Source organism: Aulonocara stuartgranti (assembly GCF_965226115.1).
Source record: "Aulonocara stuartgranti genome assembly, chromosome: 5".
In the NCBI taxonomy this organism is placed as follows: domain Eukaryota; kingdom Metazoa; phylum Chordata; class Actinopteri; order Cichliformes; family Cichlidae; genus Aulonocara; species Aulonocara stuartgranti.
The window spans coordinates 22,634,686-22,652,745 of record NC_138943.1 but is presented as its reverse complement, the minus strand read 5'-3'; the positions used below and the strand labels follow the sequence as shown (position 1 = coordinate 22,652,745).

General features: G+C 38.9%; 4 protein-coding genes across 8 annotated transcripts in view; 2 read left to right on the top strand and 2 right to left on the bottom strand.

Annotated features, from left to right (window-relative positions):
- The first annotated feature begins 892 nt into the window (after nt 1-892).
- tmt1a.1 (thiol methyltransferase 1A, tandem duplicate 1) lies at nt 893-4,280 on the top strand. Its single transcript, XM_082532790.1, has 2 exons — nt 893-1,488; nt 3,592-4,280. Exons 1-2 carry the CDS (start codon nt 994-996, stop codon nt 3,823-3,825), a joined length of 729 nt encoding a protein of 242 aa, XP_082388916.1. The 5' UTR covers nt 893-993; the 3' UTR covers nt 3,826-4,280.
- A 95-nt stretch (nt 4,281-4,375) lies between these two features.
- Nucleotides 4,376-6,891, top strand: LOC309706346 (thiol S-methyltransferase TMT1A-like). The gene is made up of 2 exons (XM_082532789.1): nt 4,376-4,972; nt 5,981-6,891. The coding sequence occupies exons 1-2, from the start codon at nt 4,475-4,477 to the stop codon at nt 6,215-6,217; spliced, it is 735 nt and encodes a 244-aa protein (XP_082388915.1). The 5' UTR covers nt 4,376-4,474; the 3' UTR covers nt 6,218-6,891.
- Nucleotides 6,499-11,498, bottom strand: atf1 (activating transcription factor 1). 2 transcript variants are annotated; one of them, XM_082532787.1, is made up of 8 exons: nt 11,302-11,498; nt 10,402-10,505; nt 9,423-9,545; nt 9,225-9,322; nt 9,000-9,133; nt 8,561-8,743; nt 7,662-7,815; nt 6,499-7,371 (listed from the first exon to the last, which is right to left on the bottom strand). In XM_082532787.1, the coding sequence occupies exons 2-8, from the start codon at nt 10,498-10,500 to the stop codon at nt 7,227-7,229; spliced, it is 936 nt and encodes a 311-aa protein (XP_082388913.1). In that variant the 5' UTR covers nt 10,501-10,505; nt 11,302-11,498; the 3' UTR covers nt 6,499-7,226. The 2 variants fall into 2 exon arrangements, with proteins under 2 accessions (XP_082388913.1, XP_082388914.1); XM_082532788.1 differs by lacking the exon at nt 10,402-10,505 and having other exon boundaries at nt 11,302-11,496.
- Nucleotides 11,499-14,302: 2,804 nt separating this feature from the next.
- Nucleotides 14,303-18,060, bottom strand: part of dip2bb (disco-interacting protein 2 homolog Bb) — a 51,639-nt gene continuing 47,881 nt past the window's right edge. For all 4 annotated transcript variants that reach the window (XM_082533356.1, XM_082533358.1, XM_082533357.1 and 1 more), the window contains one exon: nt 14,303-17,452. In XM_082533356.1, coding sequence (XP_082389482.1) covers nt 17,200-17,452 — 253 coding nt within the window. In that variant the 3' untranslated portion in view covers nt 14,303-17,199. The remainder of the gene's footprint in view (nt 17,453-18,060) is intronic.

Sequence of the window (18,060 nt, the reverse complement as noted above, 5' to 3'; positions counted from 1 at the left end):
AGATCAGCCGGGAAACATAGAATTATGTGAAGGAAGCCAATGTCTCTGATCTCAAGACACATTGAGGCGCCGCTCAGAATACATTGAACTTTAACTCACTTTCCTCTCCTTTGTCATGTGACCAGCAGAGATAAAAAGTGCCGGTCAACTTAGAGTGATCCTTTAGTGTTGTAAAAAGAAAAGATAAACACTAAAAAGACACAAACGGTGTATAATACTGATTTTGTATCCAGCTAAAGTGACAAATGTATTTTGGTGTTTGTTATTCTGTTCCTCATCTTCAGAGACTCTTGCCTATGAAGTTACTAAAATAAATAATGACCCAGTGTAGTCCATCATGTGCTGTTCATTCATCTGAGATTGTATTTTATAACCTGGTCAGTTTTCATAGTAAAACATCAGAATTTAACTGAAGAAGCATCTTAGATGAGGGGTGAAAGACTGCAATGACCTGGATGAGCGAGAACCTTTACAGACTATTGAAAAGGGGATAAACTCTTTTTCTTTCTTTTTTTTGACATGACTCGACAATTTTTGAGAAGGAAAAAAATGATCTTATAAAAACGTGATAAAGGATGGGTGGTCAAAAACATGATTCCACCATAATGGATATGCCCATGTCCATTAAAGTTTCACTGATATATCAGTAGTCTGATATATTGCCTGAGACTGGCCTGTTACCAGTGAATTACACTGTACTGATATGCAGTAATATTGAAATATGAGCAGGTTAACTTCAGCACTACCGCCACCTACAGATATATATATTTATCATAATTTTATTAGTGCCCGCCTTAGATTCATATCAGTATTAGGGTTGGGTTCTGATGACTGTTTCCTGCATGCTTGCAGCTACTGTTTGTAACCTGATAGCTTTTTTTATGTAGACTTTTATTTAGAAAAGCGTGACACACTTCCCGTCTGACCTCCTATCTCGCGATCATTCGCTGCTGTTTACGCGGCTTAGCTGCACGACAGTCGTGCTCCACAAAAATGACTTCTGTAATGAGATTTCTGAGCTCTATAGTAAATATATTATGCATTCCGCTTCACCTGATTCACGCCGTCGGCCTGTCCGGAATATACAAGCGTATTTTCCCAATTTGTATAAATCGGATGGCGAAATCGTACAATAAGAAGATGCACGATAAAAAGAAGGATTTGTTTTGCGTTTTGCCAGAGTTCAAGAAGGCTGGCGGGCAGCTCACAATTTTGGAGATTGGCTGCGGCACAGGTGCAAATTTTGAGTTTTATCCGCCTGGTAGCAGATTGATCTGTACCGACCCCAACCCGCACTTTGAGAAATATCTGACAGAAACTATGGCCAAGAACGATCACCTGAGATATGAGAGATTTGTGGTGGCGTCGGGGGAGGACCTGAGGGCAGTGGAGGACGACTCGATAGATGTTGTAGTCTGTACCCTGGTGCTCTGCTCTGTGGACGACGTGAGCCAAACCCTGCGAGAGGCACACCGCATACTGCGACCAGTGAGTGGGCTTTGCAGCAATTACTTCAGACTGAATCGAGTCCATATTAAACACTGATTGGCAGCCATGCTGTTTATGTTATTATTTGTGCTGCTTCTCTTGGGGGAGAAGAAGACGCTTCGTATCCTAAGAGTCTGTCGTTGTCTAGAGTCAATATATTTTCATGAAAGTTATAATTGTCGAAGTGTTCTCTATCGCTTTAACAATTGTGAGCTTTAGGACACGTGATCGTGATAAGCGGGTACTGCCACCTTCTCTTGGTGGATTTTACTGCCTTCCAGCTGTGGTTCTGCATCAATCAGTAAAAGTTGAAGAGTCATCAAGAAAACAACTGCAGTGTTCACGCTTTAAAAAGTTTATCATCATTTTCTGTTTGATTGTACAACATAAACATTACTTAAATTTATTAGAGACCACCTGTTATATCCAACAGCAATACTGAAATCAGTTCTTAGTTTCCAATATCAGTCCAATAGGCACTAAGTCACTAGATGGACAGTAATAGCACTTTGTACCATGCACCTTTTTAATCTGTCTCCAGTTTAAGGCATTTAGGTCTGTTTTATGGGATTCCATATTAATTTAAAGCAATATTAATTAAATTATTAGATCATTATAGTGCATATATTTCTTAAGAATATTGTTTTATACATTACATTTTTAATTTATTGGATATGTGTGAAAAGCAATTTTCCTTGATCAAGAGGAAGACGCCCAATTTCCATGGATGTGTCAGATGCAGTGAGGTATTCTGTTTAACATAAAAAGCGATTTCCTGCATTTTGCAAGAAACGAATGCCAAAAACTGATTGCACCTTTGATCTCATGACAGGAATGTTGTTTCAGGCTGAGAATGACTTGGAGTAATTAATTAGAGATTAACCATTACAGAAAGATTAAACCAGTGATTTTGGTAGTTGCTAGTATTGTTAATTTAGGCACTTGTGGCACTTGTAGGAGGTTAAAAATGTACACATCCCATTGAGACATGCTACAACATATAAAACAACACTGGTTAGAAGTTCTTGAATGGTAGGCTAAAACTCCTTATTGTTAAAATCCTGCATAAACATTTCACAAGGGTAATACTGGCAGCCATATTTTTCACATTACTACAAAGCATTGTGTGTCCAATGTAGGCTGTAAATTTCACTTCATGCTTGTATTAATAATTTTTTGAACAGGAAAAATAAGTTTAATGCTTGTAAGTACGGTGCTGTGAAAAAGTATTTGCCCTGCCTGAATCCTTATGTTTTTGCATATTTCTCACACTTACATGTTTGAAATCATTGAACAATTCATCAAAAATGTAATACTGGGCAAAGGTCATCCAAGTAAATGCAAAATGCAGTTTTTAAATGATGATTTCATTTATTAAGGGTTAAAAAGTTATCCAAACCTACCTGGCCCTATATGAAAAAGTAATCACTCCCTAAACCTGGTAACTGGTTTTTCCACCCTTGACAACAAGAACTGTTATCAAGTGTTTGTGATAACTGGAATCAGTCTTTCACATGTCTGTGGAGGAATTCTAGGCAACTCTTGTGTTTTAATTCAGCTACACTGAAGGGTTTTTGAGCATGAATGGCTGTTTATGGCTATGTCAAAGGATTTCAAACTTATTTCACTCTAGACTTTGGCTAGGCCACGCCAAAACCATAATTTCTTTTTTTTGAGCCATTCAGAGGTGGACTTGCTAGTGTTTCGGATTATCGTCCTGCTGCATAATCCAAATAACCTTGAGATTTAGGACATGAATTGATGGCCGCACAGTCTTAGGGATCTTTTTCAGTAAACAAATTTCTCAGTCTTTAGATGATGTTCTGTTTTTTTTTTTTTTTTCTGTCCTCCTGGATGAGACATTGATGTTTTCTTCGAGTGATTTTGGTAGGCTGGCCACAGATACAAAAGCTCACCACTGTTTTGGTTGGTTGTGTTTTTTTGTTGGGGATGTATTTTTTCTGTTTATCAATTTGTGTGTTCTGTAGTAGATCTTAAGACGAAATGAGCGCCTACGTGTTTGCCAGTTAAACTATTAATTTACCACTCATTACCCAATATTGACACACTTTATAGTTTACATGTTAAATCTTTGTCGTGCAGGGTGGAGCCTTCTTCTTCTTAGAGCACGTAGCTGGTGACACCTCGACTTGGACGTACTTCTTTCAGCACGTTCTCCAGCCTTTGTGGTACTACTTCGGTGACGGATGTTGGATCGTCCGGGAAACATGGAAATATGTGGAGGAAGCCGGATTCTCTGATCTCAAACTAAGACACATTGAAGCGCCACTCTTCTTCATAATAAAACCTCACATCTCGGGCTATGCTGTCAAATAAATTCAGTCTGATTGTCTTTTTAGGGAGCCCCCCACCCCCTTCCAAAACACACAGACACACACAACCAGCTTCTGAATACGCTGAGCATTAACTGCCTTTTTCCTCTCCTATCATGTGACCACCAGTAATAGAAACCACCAGTCACCTTAATACTATTTTTTTATTAGAGTGAGCCATTAGTGTTGTACAAAAAAGATGAACACTAAAAAGACAACCTTACATAGACAGCACACAACTCTAATTTTGAATCCAGCTAAAGTGACAAATACATTGTGGTGTTTCATCCTCCATTCCTCATTCCCAAATTGCTTGCCGGGAAAAAAATTGTCTTAGTGTTTGTGAGCTATGGGGATTGATTTGTACCTTTTGTGATTAAAATCAGATAAAATTTATATTTTTTGCTGTTATTTAGGTGACTGTGTCAAAACAGCAGCAATTAAAAGTCTTTATCCCACTGAGTTTGTTTTCTTTCAAAGATTGGGAGGAACTTGGTGTTGCTTTCACTCTCATGTAGGCTGCACTGCATTTCCAGCACCTCCTGGTGTCAATGAGAGGCGTTGGTCACGTGTTAAAGATTATAATCTTTTGAGCTTCTTAAGTCGTTCATCTTCAGGTGCCACAGCAAAGTTTCAGGTAAGCTCGGTGAGAAATGAAGGTTTGTCTAATGAAATTATGCAGACTGCTTTGTTCAGCCTTGAGTCTGCCCTTGCACGCAATGCAGGTCATAGGGCTGCGTGGCATGTACAAACGCCTTTTTCCCTTGCTCGCCTACAATGTGACATTTTCATACAACGACAAAATGCACAGAGTCAAGAGGGAGCTTTTCCGAAACATGGCCAAATTTGCAGATACCGATGGCACCCTCCGCCTGCTGGAGATCGGGTGCGGCAGCGGAGCTAACTTCAAGTTTTACCCTCACGGCTGCACGGTGATCTGCACTGACCCCAACCCGCACTTCGAGAAGTACCTGCGGATGAGCATGGACGCAAACCAGCATCTGACTTACGACAAGTTTATGTGCGTCTCCGGGGAGGACATGCGGGGAGTACGGGACGGCTCTGCGGACGTTGTTGTCTGCACCTTAGTCCTGTGCTCTGTCAGCAATGTGCAGCAGGTCCTGCAGGAGGCCCGGCGCGTTCTCAGAACAGTAAGTAACGTCTCGGTGCTGCCTTCAGGCTCAGTAGGATTTATTTTATTTGCTGCTAACGCGCATGAATGGCATTGTAGTCGGTTACATGAGGTCGGCTAGTAAATTCATTATGTGGCATTAAACACACTCGGTGTGTTATTACCACCATTTCCCGGCTTCTTGTAGAGCAGTGGACAACATATCCAATTTAACTGAGTCTTATTTACATCGCGTTACATCAGAACAACAACCTACTCTCAACATGCTTTACATCAGATGAGCCCCAGGCACTTGGCAACAGTGAGAAGGAAAAACTCCCTTTTAACAGGAGGAAACCTCTGGCAAAACCAGGTTCAGGGAGGAACAGCCATCTGCCACAACGGATTGGGGTAATTTTAACCCAGAAATCATCTTATGCAATGAATCTGGTTAAAATATATCACTGGCTGCTTAAAAAGTATTTGGCCCCAACTTCCGCCAATATGAAAAGCTAGGGCTAGAGACTGGGTAAATATCTGTAGCTCTAGAAGCCCTTCTTCCAGAAGTACTCAACATGTAGTATAGTCAGTGGCATCTCAAGTGATGAAATGAAATGAAGCCATTCTACAAAGTATTAGACTGGTTTCTCTGTGAAGTATCTACTTATGCAGATTTTGCATCATCTGTGGTTGACCCACTGAAGGTGATATTTTACCTGAACCTCACACGTCTTGCATGGCATTTGAACAACTCTGTTAAATATTTTAAGTTAAAATATGCAAAAGACCGCACTTTTAAAGTAGACTTCTTTTTCCCTTTATGCTTGTCAAGAATATTTTTTACTGTTAGCAAATCCTAAAATATCTGATAGATGTATGACTCCAATGGAGTCCAATGGTTATACTGGAATCGCCACACCCCTTCTTTGTCACACTTCATCTAGTTTGAACCAGTATCAGCCAGAAAGTCAGCCCCAGTGTATGTATAACCAGCATTACACAACCACACATGAACACAATGTAATCTTTTTTGCTGACTGTGTTTCAGGGTGGCGCCTTCTACTTTTTGGAACATGTTGTCTCAGATTCTTCATCCTGGACATACTTTTTGCAGTATGTGTTTGAGCCTCTCTGGTGCTTTCTCGGGGATGGATGCATGATTACCAGAGCAACATGGAAAGATATAGAGGTAGCTGGTTTTTCCGAGCTTAACTTGAGACACATTGATGCTCCAGATGTCAGTTTGATGATCAGGCCACACATCATGGGATATTGTATTAAATGACGGCATGGTGGACTGTGGAGTTTATATTAAAACATTCAGGTTATACAGTGACATACATCCTAAAGCAACACTTGTAATGGCCTGTCCAGAGTTCACATATGAATTTCAAACTACTAGTTGAGGTCCAAGTTCAGGCTGGAGGTTTATTTTGAAAGGCAGCCCATCTGAGTGCACACAAGTTTAAAATTCTGAAAAAAACCTGAAATTATTTTCATTCATCCCTGTAATTATAACAGATCTGCTTACATTTTTATTGCAATACATTAGCCACACTACATAAATTGAGTGAAAATATATTTATTTACACAATCAGCAACATTTCATTTACTGTTTTGTTCTCCTTTCCCTTCCCTCCCATGATGTATATAATAAATATTACCTGGACACTGTGCTTTTTTTCCCTGATTGTCTAAGGAACGGCCATAAAACACCCAAACAAACCACACTTAATTTTGTTTGTTTCCTTTCTCTCTTACCTTTTATATTGCATTGCACAAATATAAGGAATGACAATTGTAACATCTCCGTATAGGGAAATGAGGGGAAATGCTGGTTCATAAAATAAACAAAATATGTCTGTGTAGTAATTATATAGTCAAATTTCTGCAGATGTTGTTTAAGAAAAAAAAATCCAACAGCAAAGTTAAAAAAAAAACAAGAAAAAAAGGAAAGGGATACATTTAGAAACTGAGACTCAACATTAAAGCTCACAATTTCACATCTCCCATTATTAAAAATGTACACAACTATAAATGTTATAGCATTAGCATTTTTTAAAAACAGCAGGTGGAAAAATGGCCAATTTGTATTTTTTTCCCGAGTAAATGTCACTGCTATAAGTCACTTTTTTTTTTTATATATCAAACAGAGTAAAAAAACAAAACAAAAAACAAAACCCTGTAGAATCTCAGCCTGAAATGAAGTGTTCCCAGAAACCCCATCACGTCCAAATGGCTGAGGTGCACCACTGTCACACTACGTCCCAATCCATGAACATTATTCACACAGGTTAACCTGTTTTAACACAATAAAGATCTTTTAATGTTTTGAGTTCTTCAATCAGAGTCTTGTTTTGGTTCTCGAGAACAGCTACGCGGTTTTCCAGGCATTTAACATATTCCTTTTTCTTCCGTCGACATTCACGGGCTGCCTCTCTGAAAACAGGAAAAAAAAAAGTGTTTCACAATGTGCACTATAAACTTATTGATACGGTGATAGAGGATTTTGTCCAATCCCTACCTCCCCAACTATAACTATAACCATAAAATGAATGTACACAAAGTAAAAGCACCTGGGGCATTTTCACACCTATAGATTGTTTTTTCGGGTCCAAATCAGTTGATGATTTTGTAAACTTATAGCTTTTTCATACAACTTGTTAAAGCTTCCCCATCCAGGCGGAATATGAGACCTTGTTTTACTCACAAATACACTGTGGATTTACCTGTTTTTTGCGAGCCTAATTTCTCTTTTCATTGTTGGATCATCAGTTTTAGTCTGGGACAGTCCCACAGGAGACGTCATAACTACAGTCTGAGGCAAGGAAGTGGATGTGGGTGCTGTGCGGATCTGGTACGTCTGCACTTCTCCTCCTGCACCTGTGTGGAACAATAGTCAAAGAATTACAACTGGAAAAACAAGAGTTTTGCATGCAGGCATGAGTTAAGATGCTTGATCAGTAATTACTTCTCAGTTGACCAGAACTATGTACAGTGGTATAGTCCAACAAGACATATGTTACTTCACTTGGCACACACGAGGAATTCTTGTGTTCACCTGAAATTTGAATTATTACTGCTCGGGTTTGTTGGCCTTTTTTCTACCCCTCTTATTTCAAAAGATTTCAAACCTATGTGACTCAACTAGCAGTTTGGGTTTGTTTTTCAAATAAACAATAATTAGACTGAAAAATAAAAAGACATCTTGTTGGAAGTAAGATGGTTCTTATAAAGAACCTTACAAGCTGTATTTGGCAAGTTACTACACACATACCACTGAGCAGATAAAATCTAAGAATGTAAAGATTTTCAGACACAAGGCCACTACACAATATGCTGCATGGTAGGTAAGTATTTAGTGTAGTATGTGTGTTTTTCCATATTCTACTGGTCCGTGGTATGTACTACAGGATGTTGGAGTAAGCTCCAGGAAGACTTGTGACTGGATTTACTTTTTTGATTGCCAATCCTACATTGTTCTTGTAGTCAGAGCCCCTTGATAAGGCACCGTCATCTGACCGGAACATGTTATGAGAGAGCATAATTTAGCTGAACACATTTAAGCTCACAAAAAAGTAATCAGGAAAAAACTGCTTGAAAACTCTGGCAAATTTTATTGACTCACCTTGTACAACAACCTGATTGCTAGGCACCAGTATCTGCTGTCCATCGGGTGTCTGGGCATACTGAAGGATGGTGGTGCTTGACTGGGCTCCACCAGAGTTGGCCATGGTGACAGCCTGAAGTCCCTGAATGCCTTCGGACCCTGGAGATGCCAGCTGGATTGTGCCATTTGCAGCTATGGTAACTAGAAAAAAATTACACAAAGAGTATTAGAAGCTGGTAAAGCAAAAGTAAAAGTTACATTTTTTGTGAGTAGCTCAAGTACTACAAAAATTCTAACTTTCAGTATAGCGCTCCATGTATATAGAGCTCTTTTCCATATATATATATATTTTACATTTCAAGGCAATTCTTAATTTTGCAATTCTTAATTTCGCAAGTCAGCGAGAAAGATTTTGTAGGTTCTCCTTTCAAGTATAACCGAAGGGAAAAGCTCTTACTGTACTGGCCGCTGCTGGTCTGGTAGATTGGTGTGGTTGGTACTGTAACACCCGTAACTCCTGTGGATGTGGGACTGCTGTCCTTTCCCTCAATGTGTGCCACTTCCTCTGCTGAAAGGTCATTCAGGATTTTTCTATAATGTGAAAAAATGACAGTTCCTGAATTGTTGTTTATTAAACAAGAACTGGGTTTTCAGTTTCTTTTTGTTTGTTTGTTTTCCTTACCGATATGAAGGCCGCCTCGCCAGTATTTCTCTGGTTTTTTGAGTTGCTGCTCCACTGTCTGATGAATCCTGTGAGTCTTCACTGTCTGTACCCAGGGCCTTGAAAGTAGGTGGTCAATTATGATATAAAAACAATTTAAGCAAAAGGTCCATTTGAAAATAAAATAAATACAGAGCTGAGAAAAGCAGCCGGTCTTACATGTGTATTTTGCCCCTGAGGGGACTGAATGACTGATGACTGTGCAGACTGGATCACACCCTGAACCTGAAACTGACCACCAGGCAGCTGCACAACAGCTACAGGAGAACCACCCAGTGACATCTGGAAAAAAAACACAGAAAAGTTCTAAATGTCAAAAAACTGTATGTTTGACATAGTAGCTTGGTGTCAGTGAGTGTGTGTGTGTGTGTGTGTATACATACACACAAGTGTGCTCCGAACTTTTGAGAACAACAGAAATATTAATAAGGATATAAGGAAATTTTCACTCAAATTTACACACAACATACTTTTTATTTTTGCCATATTTAGCCACGAAGCTTCCTGTGGCACGCCGGTGTAGTTTTAGTAGAGGTAAATTCGTCTTTAATTGTTCACAAAAGCTTTTCCCCTCCCTTTTTTAAAAGACATTCAGTAGCAAGGGCAATATCCAATTAGTATGACTAAAAATAACAAACTATAAAAGGATATCTTAAGAAAAATTATCTTTAAAATTATTATTTATAAACCCGACAAGCTGATAACAATATGATTCCACATAGTTGCTTTTTGTCACATGTAAGTCTTCATTTATCCTCATTTGGACACCATGTACTTTAAGTGGATAGTTCATAGATATTGTGACCTTAATAGTACTACAGATATGAATTGAAACAGCTTTATGAAATAAGAAGCAAGATTAAGCCAAGCAGGCTTACTACACTACAACCTAGAATGTATTTGGTTTTTTCGTTTCAATTTTTCTTTAATCCATTTTAAGTAAACAAATTTAAGGTGTGTGACAGCAAGAGTTGAAAACAAAAAACTTCATGAATGAACCTAAACATGAAGCTGTAACAAAAGGTCAGATATGCGCTTTCAGCCTGGCATTCATAAGTGGCCTTGTATTATCAGCAGTGCGAGAGCAGCTGTAGTATAGCAGTGATACTTCTTAATGCATTTTGAATCTATTAGTTACCTGGTGGCCTATCTGTGAGAACTGAGAGGTTGTGATGGTAGTGGGAATGGTTGCAGTCTGTGACTCAATGCCATTGCTGACCTGCTGTACTTCTTCCATAGTAACTGGGAAGAAATAAGTCATTACCGTTTCATAGTGGCGCTAGTGTTAACAACAACTTTCTGTGGCGGGGTGGTACGCCTGTGACATGTTGTAACCAATCCGCTGTGGCCTTCTCTGCTTCTTTTCCTCTACTACTTAACACCATTAATACAATCACTGTGAAGAATATATGAGCGGTCAAATCACAGTTTATTTAATTATTCTGCAGTTTAAAAAACATGAATTACAGCCAACTAAAAAAAAACAACTTCCTCTTTGGTTAGGTCGCGCTAGCCCAAATGCAACTAACGTTGCAAAGGAGTTACGAAACATGCCTAGGCCCGACAGTCAACAGTTTCAACTTTTTTTTCTTTATTCATTTATTGCTAATTTTACAATGTGCAACTTCCATCCCAAGCAAACGTTTTCGGGTGAAATAAAAGCTCCTCACTGCTAGAATGATCTAGATCACTAAGGTTACACTTGCTAGTTAACGGTAGCTAACGTACAGTAAAACGGATGTTGAGCAGTTTAAATCTTATAAATCGATTTCATAGCAACATCCGAGGCAAGTTTCTCTCCTCCGATTCAAAGGATGGACAAGCTTTTGTCTGAATGAGCAAATATGTGCAACTCTGTCACTGGCACGCAAGTTACCGCGTCAACAGACGTCAGCGATACGGGGAGCCATTAAGCTAACTACACCTTCCCTTTTCGTAAAACGGCGAGGAGTTGACGAAGTAGCAGCCGCCATTACCGCCACAGCCGAGCAGACAGCCACACGAGCACAAAATTGCCGCTCAGGCAGCTGAAATTTACCTTTTCAAATGCAGAGAAGCTGCTCTCGCTCACAGCGTGGACTTCCTGCGATTTGGGTATAGACCTTTGATCAAAAAAAGTAATCCTAAAAGTACTTAGCACCGAAGGCTAAAAGGCTAAAAACATAAAGATGTCAGCTAAAAAAATCGCTGACCACTTTTTTCCCAAAGGAAATGGGCGGTGCTGCTAAAGCAAAGACGCATTACGTAACAGTTTCTTTAGGCTTTGTGATTGGTGAGAAGAGTTTGAACAACTAGTAAACACAGAGAAATGAAAAGTTTACTTCATTATGTTTTCAGGGAATAAAGACAATTCTGACTATTCGAGCTGCAACATTTTCTGAGATGTTGACTTGAAGAAGGTTCATTTAAACGGATCAAAGAATGACAGGTGTGAAATGCTCTATCTGTGGACAGCCTCCTGACACATCTTCTCATTTGTTTTTGTCTTCATGTTAATGGTTAATATAGTTGACAACATTTTCTCTGATTCTTCTCTAGTTGTTGCTGATTATGCATTTTATATTATTCATGTAGTGCAGGTTCTTGCCACGTTCTACGCATTCTCAAATCAAAATTTGCACACAAAAGGCCAATTTTTTTTCTTGCTTTTAATGAGACAACAAACTCAACTATCTATGATATTACACACACACACACACACACACACATATATATATATATATATATATATATATATATATATATATATATATATATGACTTTGTGCAGAGCATTCAAGACTAAATGTTTGCAACTTTTTAATGTCGTCCTTCTGTCCTTTTGAGTTTGATATCTAATTTGATTTTTCTTTTTATGATTCTGTCCTGATTTGATGATGCTAGTGTCTTCTTAGTTATTTTTGTTTTTTAATTATGTTTTAAATAGAAGTTGTAATTTTTTTACTATATCTATGTGATTTAGTAATCGATTGGGGCGATCGTGGCTCAAGAGTTGGGAGTTCGCCTTATAATCGGAAAGTTGCCGGTTCGAGCCCCGGCTTGGACAGTCTCGGTCGTTGTGTCCTTGGGCAAGACACTTCACCCGTTGCCTACTGGTGGTGGTCAGAGGGCCCGGTGGCGCCAGTGTCCGGCAGCCTTGCCTCTGTCAGTGCGCCCCAGGGTGGCTGTGGCTACAATGTAGCTTGCCATCACCAATGTGTGTGTGAATGGGTGGATGACTGGATATGTAAAGCGCTTTGGGGTCCTTAGGGACTAGTAAAGCGCTATATAAATACAGGCCTTTTTTTTTTTTTTTTAACATTTAAATTTGACAAAAATATTACATATTTTTTAGATCATGTATAATGTAGTATGTTTTGTTGTTAACGCTTCTTAGACACTTGCCACTTTTATGTACGCATGTAATTTAATTTAGTTCACATGAATTTAATTTATATAATGCCAAATCACAACAACAGTCACCTCAAGGTGCTTTATATTGTAAAGTGTAGACCCTACAGAAAATGGAGAAAAATCCAGCAATCAAACAACCCGCTTGGCCAAAGTGGGAAGAAAGAACTCCTTTTTAACAGGAATAAACCTCAGGCTGAACCAGGTTCAGGGAGGGGGTTAGGGGTGAAAAAAATCTCAGTACCAGTAAAAAAAAAATCCCCTCTGAAGTCGCATCAATGGTTTGACCCATTTGCTAAAAGTTATGTTCATGTTTGTTGCATATCTTTTAAAAGACTGATATGTTTTCAGCTCGGAGTCAGTGACAGCTGTGCAAATGTAAATCTCAAACTCCATGAGGCAATTTTTTTCAGATTTGACACAAACTGACACAGGCATGAACTAGTTATGGTGATTATGGTCAAGGTCATTGTGACCTTACAAAACATGTGCAAAATTATTGGTAGAACTGCAGAGCCTGTTACTTGAGAATATGACCCAGGTTATTCTGTAATAGGTTCAAAAGATGTATCCTATAGAAATACACTCACTAAATGTCTGTGTGCAGGTGTGCCTGCTGAAAATATGGCAGTGCAGAAAAGATAAGACTGCAGCTCTGTAAACCTACAGTGTGTCTAAGTGAGTGACTTATGTAATTTTTCACAGAAAAAAGGTGTTGAGTTGTTTTCACATCCTTTCAGAGAGAATCAAGACTTCTACTGCATATTGTGTGGAGTAGGTAGAAGTTACTGTAAATGAAGCACTTACACTTAACTTACACTTTGTTATGTGCTCCCATTCAGCAGCTCCTTAACAAAAATAAAAATTTAAAAAATCACCCATTCCCATGGTAGCGCGTCAATGTATTTAGGCATGTGGAAATGGTCAAGACAACTTGCAAGAGCAGTTGTCCCCTAAGAAGGGGGATTTAATGTAACTTTGAACATGGTATCCTTGCTGGTGCCAGAGTGATCTGAGAGTTTCAGTAACTACTGATGTATTGGGATTTTCCCCACACAGGCATCAATAGAGTTTACTGAAAATGATTGGAGAAAGAGAAAATATCCAGTGAGCAGCAGGTCTCTATGTGAAGATGTGCTTTTGATGCCAGAGGCCAAATTGCTTCTCCCGATAGGAAAAGACGATAATTCAAATAACAACTTGTTACAACCAAACTATGCAGAAATACAAGACATCTACCTTTGAAGTAGATGGGCTACAGCAGCAGAAGACCTCATCGGGTGCCAGGTTTGTCAAGGCTAAAATTCACATGGGCTCACTAAAATTGGAAAAAGGTTTCCTGGTCTGCTAAGTTTCGATTTCAACATTCGGATGGCAGGGTCAAAATCTGGCTGGAAACATAAATCCATCCTGTTATATCAACAGTTCCAGCTGGTGGTGGTGCAGTAATGATGTGGGGGATCTTTTCTTGGAACATTTGGGGCCCCAGCTGAGCATCGTTTAAACACCACAGCCTACGCGAGTCACTGATCATGTCCATCCCTTTTTGACCACAGTCTGTGGGGATGCAGTGTGTACAATAATTCAAAGAGTGTAAGATATTTAGAGTAATAACAGTATTCATTAGTAAGCTCAAGAATATCCAGACACTTGAAATGATTAAATGGTTCTTTTTATTCTGCATTACTTATACATAAAGTATAAAACAAAGTACAACAAACCAAAATAGAAAATAAGTGAGAAAATGGGAAAGTGTACCACCTTAGTATTATTTTTTTTAACTATACAAGTTGAAACACCTCTGTAGCAATAAAGATTAATCAGTGGATCACACCTTCTTGGAGCAAGTTTAGATTTCACCAAATAATTAAAATACAACATACTAAAGTGTGCATACACAAAACATTGACAGAACAACTCAAGAGATGAATACAGTCTTAAGTACACTACTGATTAAATTTGTTCAGTCCTCCGTTCTTAGTAATTACAAAATGTATAAGCATCATGTTTATTTCACCAGACTGTGCAAGCTTTGAAAAGAAATTACACCGTCGTCGGGATTGCATAGTGTGTAAGAACTCTGACGGAGAAAAAAAGAGTGGAAACCAGAAGCCCTTGTAGACTTCCCAGTGAAGCAGGTTGATGGTAGATGGACACTGGTTGTCAGTTACCCCTCTGTATGCTTATTAGGTTTGTGACGCCTCATTTTGACAAATGTCTACATTTTATGGGTACTCTTCACAGATTGCACCACGGGACCAGCTGGTCCATCCCTGTCCTAGGAGTTTTGTTCCCTGAATATACAGTTTCAAACATATTTAAATCCCCTCCCTCCCCCACATTTGTGCCTCAAGACAAGATGTGCCTCAAGACAATTCCTTCTTGTGCTTGGCTGAGTCATGCAAACATTCTGCTGCAACTGTAGGATGCAGTGTTAAAGCTAAGATGAAGAGCTATTCGTTTTTTTAATATATATATATATATATGTGTGTGTGTGTGGGGGGGGGGGGGGGGGGGGGATTTGAAACTAGGCAAAAACAAGTATCAAGCTGTAAAATTACATTACATACTTAATGTAACATTGAACGGGGATAAAGTTCACACATTAGAAACCTGCTGTTAAGTACCACCAGTGCAAAGTGCAGTCATTAAATGATTATCATTCCCAGTTATGTTAAAGTTGTTTCTAAAATGTTTGGCATGACTGAATGTTATAATAAAACTACAGCAAAAGTCCAAACAGAACAAAAAACCCCCCCAAAAAACAATTACTATATACATGTTGATATTCAAGGTTCATCACTGAAACAGTATGATCCAAAACAAACAAACTTTTACTTCTCTGAGGAGCACAAGGAGAAGCACGAGTTCGCAGGAATCCAACTACAGTTTGCAAATATATCTAGCTGCTTTTTATTTATTTTTTTTACCCATTTTTCTGCATTACCTTTCATTATCAACCAAAGATGTTTTAAATCTGGCTAAGCTCTGCAGATGGATTCACAAGTGCTTCTAAAAATCCAGTGACTGAACACAGAAAATAATCCAGATACATAATGATGGTACTAACAGCATTGCTTTTGCCATTCAGAGTTAACTATTTACAAAGTTGCACAAAGACAAAACACAGTTTGAATGAACCTTCTAGCGGTGAGGGGAGAAACGGGCTGAACTTTTACATACTTGCTCTATTGTGTAAAGTAAACTTAGAGGGGCATGGCTCTTTTGCAAGTATGATGGTAATGGATTATATATGAACACTTGTGGGGCCTGCTTTTTCTTACAAAATAACCTGGTAGCCTGAAAACAGTCATAATATTGTTTTTAGCCTTCTCCGTAGACACTCCCCCCCCACCCCCCCGCAGCGGCTGATAGAAAGTTTCCTGGCATTACCAGCAATAGTCCTCCCACTGACACCTCAAAAGTCCTCAGCCAAGATTCATCACACACATGCTCCTGAACCATTTATAATGCCTCATTGTTATAATAAAATAGAGATTTTTTTTGTGAAAGTGCAATGTTAAATTCATCCTGACTAATAATGCTTTAAAGTTATTTACCTTTATCCTCCATTACATAGCTAGTGTACCACTTCGAAACTGTTAAACTGTATTTACAATCTTCTTTCTGCTACTGTTGTAATCTCCCTGTTGGGTTCTTTATCTACAAACCATCAACCGAGAGAGCTGAGTAAGCATCTATACATTTTTACAATTAAAAATATCTATACAGTTACGTACAGTATCTAAAATAAAAGGAGGCCCTTGTAAGTACAGTACAGAATACGGCCTCTTTCATCTTTTGCTTTGATCCCTTTGGATATCTACCAGGATTTCAACTACTATTCAGACCCAAAGGAGAATCAACAGCCGTTCAGGGTAAAGTCTTAAAAATTAAGTTAGGAATGTATGGCTGTTTGAAAGTTTTATAAGGCAAGAAATATATTAGGGCAGGAAAATCTATTTGGCTTCATTATTAAGGGAAAAAAAAGCATTTTAAGTAATGTCCACAGACTTGCTGTTATTTTCACAGTTTGCCCTCTTATTCATCTGTATTAGTGATAAATGACGAGGGCTCAGCAGATGCGTTTGTGTGCGTCTGAAATGTAAAAATATTTCAAGTTGCAGATTGAAGTGCAGTTGCGGTGCGTAGACACAAAAGGGAAGGTTTTTGTGGTAACGGCCTGTTGTATGTGTTGTTCCGTCCCTTCTGCAGAACAAAAAAAAAAAGAAAAGAATAGGAGCAGCAGGGACTTTTTCTTTTTTTGCTTCCAATGTGCGACATGCACATGTTACCTCTTCCCCAAAATTCTATATATTGAAAAAAAACAAAAAAAACAAAAACACAGTGAACAACTCCAAGCATCACAGATCCAATCACAGACATGCATGTGGCCAAGATATGCTGGTGTCACACAGGGCTAGGTGTCAGTATATGTGGTTCATGCTTTTGCCTTACACCTCAACCAAGCCAGTAGCCAGATGGCGGGATAATGGCTAAAAAATTATTATTATTTTTTTTAAATCCCAGAACACCACCACAAGTGCTCACATGTTGTAAGCAACATAGATAGGATCCAGCTGGTCAGCGAGGAAAGAGTCACGAAGGTGCATGCGTTGCTTTTCTCCCCTGGAGTTGATCGGAATGACACCGGGGTCAACGATGACCACCACACCCACAATGAGGTGGTGCTCCTCCAGCACCACGTTGGTTATCAGAGGCACCAGGTCCAACGCATCCTGCTCTGAACCACACAGCTCCGACACCACCACCAGCAGGTTGGTCCACGTAAACACAGCACTGTGAGGCACAAGGACGAGGCACTTAACAGCAGTGTCACGATGAGGAATAATAATAACTAATCGGATATTACGTTGTGATGACAGCCTAAAATGTAATCTTTTATTAAGGCAGTGGGGTTCCAAAATTTATACACAAAGGCTCAATTTTACTGCTTTTACCTTCATGTTTTCAAGGTTATTTTCTCAGTTGCTCCTCCTTTGAAATTAGTTCATCACTTCTTGTATTTCTTTCTCCCATAAACAACAACAAAAACAGCTGATTTCTAAATGAATGTAGACATAATATTTTCAATGATTATCTGCAAGGTTTATATTTCTATCCTTATTAGTACCAGCCAGGCTTTTTACTCACGCCAAGGAGGTTATGTTTTTGGCAGCGTTTCTGTGTGTCTTTCTGTCTGTAAACACAATAGCTGGAAACATTTTGAATGAATTCTGATAAAACTTTGTAGGGTCATGTTAATGATCCATTAAAATCTGGCTTAAATCCATGAAGTTGTTCAAGGTCAAGTTAATGATTTGTTGGCCGAGAATTGACAGGAATCTCAGAGGTGTGGTATGTTTTGTCAAGATACAGAAAGTACTGTTTAAACACTTCAAATATGA

What these genes read in the sequence shown, in the direction of transcription:
- LOC309706346 (XM_082532789.1), top strand. Translation starts at nt 4,475, where the DNA reads ATGAAGGTTTGTCTAATGAAATTATGCAGACTGCTTTGTTCAGCCTTG. An exon ending in CCCGGCGCGTTCTCAGAACA is followed by an intron (nt 4,973 to 5,980) that starts GTAAGTAACGTC and finishes ACTGTGTTTCAG; the next exon opens with GGTGGCGCCTTCTACTTTTT.
- atf1 (XM_082532787.1), bottom strand. Translation starts at nt 10,500, where the DNA reads ATGGAAGAAGTACAGCAGGTCAGCAATGGCATTGAGTCACAGACTGCA. An exon ending in CAATCAGGTTGTTGTACAAG is followed by an intron (nt 7,816 to 8,560) that starts GTGAGTCAATAA and finishes TGTTCCACACAG; the next exon opens with GTGCAGGAGGAGAAGTGCAG. An exon ending in ATTAGGCTCGCAAAAAACAG is followed by an intron (nt 7,372 to 7,661) that starts GTAAATCCACAG and finishes TCCTGTTTTCAG; the next exon opens with AGAGGCAGCCCGTGAATGTC.
- tmt1a.1 (XM_082532790.1), top strand. Translation starts at nt 994, where the DNA reads ATGACTTCTGTAATGAGATTTCTGAGCTCTATAGTAAATATATTATGC. An exon ending in CACACCGCATACTGCGACCA is followed by an intron (nt 1,489 to 3,591) that starts GTGAGTGGGCTT and finishes TTTGTCGTGCAG; the next exon opens with GGTGGAGCCTTCTTCTTCTT.